The 8,680-nt window shown below is 34.6% G+C and overlaps 1 protein-coding gene across 1 annotated transcript; it reads right to left on the reverse strand.

Moving 5' to 3' along the window:
* Positions 1-2,288: 2,288 nt before the first annotated feature.
* On the reverse strand, positions 2,289-5,683 carry LOC130740600 (psbP domain-containing protein 4, chloroplastic). Its single transcript, XM_057593263.1, has 5 exons — positions 5,228-5,683; positions 4,344-4,447; positions 3,117-3,228; positions 2,753-2,980; positions 2,289-2,631 (listed from the first exon to the last, which is right to left on the reverse strand). Exons 1-5 carry the CDS (start codon positions 5,547-5,549, stop codon positions 2,567-2,569), a joined length of 831 nt encoding a protein of 276 aa, XP_057449246.1. The 5' UTR covers positions 5,550-5,683; the 3' UTR covers positions 2,289-2,566.
* Positions 5,684-8,680: the final 2,997 nt, after the last annotated feature.

Below are 8,680 nucleotides of genomic sequence, written 5' to 3' on the forward strand. Positions count from 1 at the left end.
GTGTTGTAAGCCAGAGCCAATTTCATGGCTGTCTTATGGAATGGAAATCATAACATGGCTATTGTTGATGATGATAGGAGATCCATTTTAGATCAGTTGACGGGAATATTCAGCTATTTATGATGGTCTGTTTGTTGAATAAGTATATTTTTATGTTCATCATAATTTCATTTGGTGTATGTTCATCCTATTCTTGGTGTTACTGGAAACTCATAAAAGTTATATTCACGTTTTTTAGTCAATCATCTTAGATAAATTTGACCGTATATCATATTAGACAATTGAAATGACCAAATATAGTTTCAAAATCCAATTTTAAAATCCAGTTTGAGCCAAATCCAATTTTAAAATCCGGTTTTCAACCAAATCCGGTTTTTCAATCAAATCCAGTTTTAAAAACTGATTCTGAACTAAATCCGGATTTTAAAACTGGTTTAAAATCGGTTTTATACATAACCGGTTTTAAACTGATTAAAGCCGGTTAAATCCGGATCCAGATTAAAAACCAGTTTTATAACCGGTTTGAGATATCAAAACTGGATCCGTTAAAAAATCAAAATTGTAATACTAGATTTAAAGTAGATATGGTTTGATTCAGTTTTGAACACCCCTAGCAACAAGCCAACAACCATGAAAAAGATCAAACTTGGTTGCAATGGCCGAACTACTTGAGGACATTGGGGGCCATGCCCCCTCAAAATCTGGAAATTTCTTTGAAAAAATTAAATATATGTAAACAAAATATTGTGTCAATAAATTGTAATATATAATCAACGACGATAATAGACACAAATAGGCTTGTGCCCCAGCGGAATGTTTACTTGCATACGTCAAGAATGTTTACTTTATATTTGAATTAACTCCCACATTTTTTTTTCAGTTTTGATTAATTGGTACTTATCATTCATTTTTTTCATGGGAATTACCATTGATTGTGATTATTAGAATGTCTCAAATTGAATATCAATCATTTCCTTGCATATATAGAAAAATGTGAGTTTTAAATGTAACAATTTTAATATCACAACAACCTAAAATGTGATAAATTTCTCTTAAAAAACTAATAATTAAAAGTAAAAGAATAATTTTTTTTCAAGAGAAAGATTTATGAAAATAATTATAAATGTTATTTAAAGGTAAAAAATGTATAAGATCGAATCCAAAACTTAATGGTTATTATTAGGAAAGTTTATTAAAGAGAACACTACGGGAGAAATTATTGCCATCGGATTTTTATGTCAATTCCATCATTTTCGTCTACCAGTGTTTTGTAATGCATAGCATTACTCAAGAAAATGAAAAACAAATTAATTAGTTTTCCAACGAAAAGTATATCAAGAATCAAAAACAATTTTTATGTGTTGAAATTTTATTTTGGTCCCCCAAAATTTCTTTCCTGGTTTCGCCACTGCTTGGTTGACACTCCTCTGCAAAGAAAACAGAACTTGCACATATGCACTTGCAGTTGCAGATAACATAGGCCAAACCGCACTGCAGCAAGAACACAAGGCACCAGATGCTCGCACAAGAGGCTCAATACCAAAACAGCAGCTAGACTTCCTTTTTACTCCACACTAGACCCATCAATTCAGGTGCATCAGCCGCAAACAAACAGGGAACAACACTCAAAGCAATAATCAGACCTTCCAAACCTCATTTCTAGTAAAAAGAACCACAGCAGTACAGGAAGCATAGCAGTACAAGAATCATAGCAGTACAACAATATGGACAAGGATCAAGCCAAAAGAGACCATTAGACTTGGTTACCAAAAAAAACCGAAACAGCAAGAGAGAATCACCAATGAGAGATCAGAACCGCAAGAAGCACAGTCAAAAGTCAGGTGATCTGAATACATGCCCAAATTGGAACGGATCTGTTGCAGCCGGTCTTAGCAAGATAGTCCGCTTGATTCCCTATAAATGTGGCTAACCCCCACGCAGTCCACCTCGACACAAAGTAAGTCAATGAGATTAAGGTCTTGAATCAATTTCCACGGTCTATAGTTTGACAGTTTACCCACCCATCTATAAGGGTCGAGTCGCAATAATTGATGAAGAATTAATGAAGATTATAATCAAAGACAGTTAGTGTGGAGTTTAAATAAATAATTAATAGCACTTGTAAGATCATCAAAAGTTGATCATTTAGATCAACTGACATGAGATGAAAGAAGCTGAGGACAACCCTGTTAGGTAGTTATTTTTAATACTTTTCCTAAATTGCCCTCATTGATAAGTTCTTTAAGTTATGAGATGGGTCAATTATTAGTAATGACTAAAAAGTTCCATGATCAAACCTGAAAGAATAGCATTTGGTTGGTACTTGAGAAGGGAGAACTACAACCCCTAAGCTATGTCAACTTTTAAACAGACTATTTGCCTTCCACTCTGACCAGCATAAAATTTTGACAAAATTATTTGATTACGTTGAAGTTACAAAGACTTTTACATATATGATCTCTCAATTCAGAGAAATCCCAGCCTCACAATTTTTTTGGGAAACAACTTCTTTTCTATACTGCACAAGCTGCATACATAGGATCTCTCTATTCCCAGAGGATTCCAATTATACAACTCTAAAAGATTCAGCAATCTTCTTCAAATCATTATAGTGTCTCTTCCATTGAAGGCCTGCAATTAAGACAACATTAGATTTTCTTTTAAAGTGAAATCTTGTGGATTCTGTAAACTTTTTTAATGGCTTTCCAGACTTGATGTAGCAAACTACTTAGAAGAGGATACAGAACTATACCACTGCCGGTTATACCAAACAAGTATAGGCGATTGCCAGCTGCAGTTGTAGTAATCAAAACATGAGGAGGCTCTAATTCAAATTGGTAGTAAGTTCTTCCTTCATGTTCTGCTACACTTGCACTAAGAACCTTCCCTTCGACATTTTCCCCGATCACTTCCGGACCAAAAGCACTGATCACTTTGTCTGGAGTTCCGATTTGTTCTATCTTCACATCATCACCAAGGTCTGTGCAGTAAAAATGTTATAATCTAAACCAAGTAATGAATGGAAAGTCTACCAAGAAGTTTCCAAGTTCAATCTGTTTCAATATAGTTTAGTCTCCAGAAAACTAAAATGGATAAAGAAAAGTAGACAAACTCACTATCCGAGAACCTAAGAACAGGTGCAACAATGACAAAGAGGCGTCCTTCCTTCGAGCTGGCAAATCTTAAATCTATCTCTGTGCCACCAAGATCCGCTATTGATACTGGTACCTGTGAAGCAGAAGCATGCTGAAGTTTACAGAAATCTAAGCGAGCATGTCATAACAAAAAACTTATGATCTCCTCCAAATGATCAAATTCAAGGAGACATCTTCCTGATTAAAAGACAAGTAAATTGCTCACCCAAAAAGTTACTTCATGACATATTCTAAGGAATTTCATTGTTAACTTAAACTTTGTAATTTGTTTTTTTGAAATTAAATTCGCAATTAATTAACTTACTTCAAAAACCAAAACATATCATATGGAAGGATTCGCACACGGACCAAATATAACATGCGCGTACACACATCCAAAGTTACATTTGTATTATATTGAACAAAAGATTGAGCATCCCATTCATAATTATAGATTTGGCATCCGCATTTTCATAAACAAGGCACCGCACCACTGCTTCAGTAAAAAAAATACACACACACACACCTGCCTCTATTATGAAAACCATTCATACTTTGAAACCACCAAAAGTAATCACCCACATAGCAAACAAACAAAGGACTCCAAGAAAAGAAAACAACTGTCTGCCTCAGCTTCAGATCCTCCATATATGTTGATGAAGTAGGTTCTATTTTGCTGTATTGGCAGTAAAAGAAGGAAAAAGAAAAAGAAAAGCAGAAGTGCAGTGAAGGAAAGTTAAACAAGAGAAAAAAAAACGATCTTAAAAGCAGAAAACAGATCAGACAGCAAGCTTTAACACCAATAGCAACAATTATTATTTTTATATTTTAACAGAGAAAAAGAAGACGACAGTTAACAGAGAAGCAGAAGAGTGATTGATGGTGGAAGACATGAGTAAGAGAGTTAGATTTTTTTGTAAGGTTGAAGGTTGGTGGGTGAGAGCAAGAGGTGGCTGCTGCTGTGTTTGTGTTTAGAGAGAAAGAACAACTAGAGATTTTGTTTTGGACCTTTTGGTGAAGGAGAGTGATTGGAGGCTGAAAGAGAGTGGGAGAGCAAAATTTTAGGAATGTGGGTGAATCCAAGAGAGAGAGTGCGGTGCTTCTTAACTTCAACTTTTTAATACTTGGGAGTTGAGACCAGTTGAGACAGGACAGAAATCATATAGGAATTTTTTCCACTCATGAATAGAAGAAACCATTAATCATCACCTCTTCCCATTCTTGAGGCACTGCGAAGGTGTATGGGATAATAGGACTCCACCCAACACCATGTCCCCCTGACTTCTCATCTGGCCTGCGATATGTCCTCCAACCTGTCTGATCAAATATTTGCCTACATTATGTCACATTCACTTAAAATCCATAACAAAAGAAAGAATTCAAAACCAATTTGAAAGACATATAATAACACAGGTTCAGAATTAGACATCACATGCTACCCTTAAGCCTGCAAATGGAAGAGAAGAGATTTTTTATTCCTGGAATTACCATTTGGTAATTGGTAGCTTGATAAACTTTGCTGACCCTCCAAAAGGGTACTAAGTATTAACTATTAAAACCATGTTTCGATAAGCTTATTTTTGCTTAGAATCAATTCTGAAACCAGAAGTCCAGAAGTTTCTGCTCATAATTGATATTAGATATAGAATCAATTTTATAAGGATTTCCAAGTGCATGTTTGGAAACCCTTCCACAATTGATTCTGAAGCCATTATGAAGCCAGAATCAATTCTACAGAGAAGTTTCCATGAGTAGCTTATGGGTTTCAAAATTGATTATGATGAAAAGAAAAAATTTGATCCAAACATGCTACATATAGTATTTTCCCTTGAATAATCATTTGGTAATTGGTAGTTTTTCCATAGAATCAATTCTAACAGCCAAAGCTACTTACAAAAACTTCTCCCCGTAGTTGATAAACTTCTCCCCACAATTCATTTTGGATATAGATCAATTTTTAGAAGGATTCTCAAACTGTCAAACAACCGAATAACAATTTCTATTAAATTAGACAACCATAGGACTGGTAAATAGAAATGATCTCTCTAAAGTCTAAATAAAGATAATGTTTTGAAGATCCAAAGTAAACTTACCTTGTTCATCTGGCTCAGACAGGCCAGGAATTCTCCCTGCTAGAAGACCTTGTTTCACCACAGCCAAACTCTCACCTGGGAAACACAACAAAGAAACCCCAGAAGCCAAAACTGCTCTTCTGTTCACCAACAAAGAGGGACACTTCTCGGTTTTTCCATCAACCAAACAGTTCTCTTTTGAGCCTGAAGCAGCTACAGTTCTTAGAATTCCATCTTGGACTGAAGAGTGGCAACGTGTGTGTGAAGGAAGAGGGTTATGCATGCACTGCGGGTTCCTCCAAGAAAGCACACTGGTCGTGGAAAAGGCTGTTGCCATGTCCATGAGAAAACAGGAAGAAAGAGTTTGGCAGAAAATTATGGAAAGATTAATGAAGAAGTTGAGGTTTGAAGGCTAAGGTTGCTGAGCTTAGGATTTTTGTGGACTCGGTGCTGTCTTGTTTGTGAAGCTCGAATATTGATTTCATATTTTCCTTTTTTTTCTGATAAATACACGGATGCAATGCAATTTCTGGCCTAACACGTGTAAATTTCCTGGATTTTTAATTATATAATAACAATAAATCCACCAAAGCACCAAATATGAAGCAACCCCACAAAGCCAAAGGACAAACAACCAAAGCACGAGGGAAAAAACCCAAAAACCCTTGAAGACCCTCAAACACTCAAAAGTCAAAACTTTGCCTCTTCTACCTACGTGCATTGATTTGAGCTGCAATCAAGATTTTATTTTTTTATAAGCAAGTAATCTAGTAGGTGATAACATCATCTGTGCAACCATACTTCATTTTTAAGTGTTTTCCATTAAAATTGTTTTTTGAGCCCTAGTTAGAACGTCATAAGGTTATGACAACTCCATTGACTCCTTCACTATTGGCTCTGCTTCATCATGAATGTCTTCCGCTTCCACAATTCCACTAAAGCTCTCAACAGATCCCTTCTTCTTTCTTTCTCCTTTCTTAGCTTTCCTGGGTCATCTCATATCGCTAAGGGTTTTCACTTGGTCGCGAGGTAAAGGAACACACCCAAGATCATGAGAAACCCCCAGAGTAAAAGAGAGGGGATCATCATACCTCCTATGAATTGAACGATAGTGAACTTCATTGTGATCATCATGGCTTAGACATGTTGGGCTCGGGGCTCTCCTTCCTTCGTGATCTAGTTTTCCGCAAGGCGAGAGCTCCTTCTGTTCAAGCTCCAAAACACCATTAAACCTGCAAACAAAGATTTATGGGGAAACACCAAGGGATGGAAACTTGAGGATGGTGAGTCACCTCTAGGTAGATTAAAGATCATCATTTATTCATCCATGGAGAAGGACATCGCTCGCCAATCCTCCGCTTCCCAGTTTGTCGTAGAAATTTCATGGAGATCTGGCATGCTCTTTGCTCTTTACGCAAAGGTGATGATCCGGGTAATGTTGGGATAGAGAGGGACCTATTAACAAGAAACCATAACGTTAACAGAAGCTTTTTTTTTGTAATATTAGAATTTAATGATTCTCTTTAAAAAAATCTTAAATTATTTTAACTAATTTCCATATAGCAGTGTATTAACAGTTTATTTTCTTTAGCTTCTAACAATCCATTATAATTTTATGATTTAATAATAAACATTTATATAGCATCACATTTTTATTTTTTTTAAATGGTGAAAAAAAGAAAAATATGATATTCATCATTCTAGAGCATTTATATATGCTAATATGTGATTTTTGTAAGATTAGATATTAAAGTCACTTTGTAAACTAAAAAGAGAAAAGTATGATGCATAGTATAAAGTTCTTTTACACCGTCAACTAATTAGATTATAAGGATGTATCACGTCAATTAATGAAATTAAATAAAAGAACATATTTTCTCACATCCTTAAAATCTTATTGGTTGACTGTGTGAAAAAACTTGACACCGTTAATGCATAAAAATTAAACTCAACTATAAAACCCAATGTTTTTAAAATATATGCTAGTATGTTATTTTTACAAAATTAGAGGTAAAGTCATTTTTTATTTTATATGATGCTGGAAATGTTAAAACTTATACATTAAGCGCAAGTGAAATATTTTGACAAAAATAATAAGCGAGCATCTCAACAGTGACAAACACTCAAACACAAGAGGGGTGTTTGAGTGTTTTTCACTGTCGGAATGCTCGCCAATCATTACTCATATTTTGATGATGTGCACTATTACATCTCAACTAAATTTATGTGGCACTAGTATTTTTTACCAGTGCATCGGGGATTTTCAATTTTATTTATTTTGTGTGTTTTTATTATTTCTGCGTTATTTTCTAAAAGATATTTTTGTATTAAAATATATTATTTTGTATAAGAATTTTTTAAGGTTTTTTTTATAACTGTTTTTTTGTTTGGTCGTGGCGTTGTGATGGATTTAGTGTGTCTGCGGTGTCTTGTCTCCTCTGAGACGACACACCACATTCTTTTAACTTGTCTTGTTTTACAACCCTTATTGTTTGCGTGTTGTCTTGGCAATATAGTGGGTTGTATTATCTATATGTAGGATTTTATCTGTGATTTGTTTTTACCTTGGCTGATGTTACTCCATTCAAGGGGATTAAAATACATGTTCCGTCACCAGCCTCTCGCTTCGTTGGGTTCTTCGTTGTGACGTGTTGCTGCGTCGCGTCCATCTTTGGTGACAACAAATACCGCATATGCGCCCAACCTCTAGGGAGCTTCCTCCGACCTGGGATCGACCTCTTCCAGATGTGGTGAATGTCAATTTTGATGCTTTTGTTTCATCATTTATTTCAGCTAGTTTTGAATTTTTGTTTTGAATTTTTTTTTTTGAAAATTGTGATACAATATTTTCATGAAGTTGAAACGTCCTGTTGTTATTGTCATTCCACAATAACAACTCCTCCAAAAAGTTGGTTGAAACTAAGCTTATTAGTAAATATTATAATATATTTGAGTGTTCAGTCTACAACTTCAAAATAATGCTTGCGAATATTGAGTTCTTCGTCCTTTCATCTTATAGCTGTTGTTCATGCTCTTCAAATGAAAGTTTTCTATGTTCCTCCATAACCATAGAAAAAACAACACCCATTTATCTTAATTAATTGTTGACATGATCGTCTTATAAACACTTTTTTATTCTGGTGTCATGTTAGATATAAGATGTACATACTATGTTGTTAGATATTGTCTATCATAATATAATTCATCTATAATAAGCTTATTTTGAGAAGTTGGTATTGAAGACCTATCAATTTGAGTAGGGGAAGCCGACTAATGACATGCTACTGCTTTGCATTAAAGTGATTATTTTTGCAAATGCGAAATTTTTTATTTGTTCCTTAGTAAGTTTTAAATCTACAACAATAAAAGTAGTAGTGTAAGAAAACTATTGCATTATAATTTTTATTTTGAATAGTGGTGTTTTTATTTTTTGATAGACAAATGTTAATTATTAGTAATGTTAGTAAATTAATC

This window comes from Lotus japonicus, chromosome 1 (genome assembly GCF_012489685.1).
Source record: "Lotus japonicus ecotype B-129 chromosome 1, LjGifu_v1.2".
NCBI classification, from domain to species: Eukaryota; Viridiplantae; Streptophyta; class Magnoliopsida; order Fabales; family Fabaceae; genus Lotus; species Lotus japonicus.

Bases quoted from the DNA above. Each gene is read 5' to 3' on its own strand.
- LOC130740600 (XM_057593263.1), bottom strand. From the start codon at position 5,549: ATGGACATGGCAACAGCCTTTTCCACGACCAGTGTGCTTTCTTGGAGG. The intron at 4,448-5,227 runs GTAAGTTTACTT...TTGATCAGACAG, and splicing joins GTCTGAGCCAGATGAACAAG to GTTGGAGGACATATCGCAGG. The intron at 2,632-2,752 runs GTATAGTTCTGT...TCTTAATTGCAG, and splicing joins GTTTGGTATAACCGGCAGTG to GCCTTCAATGGAAGAGACAC.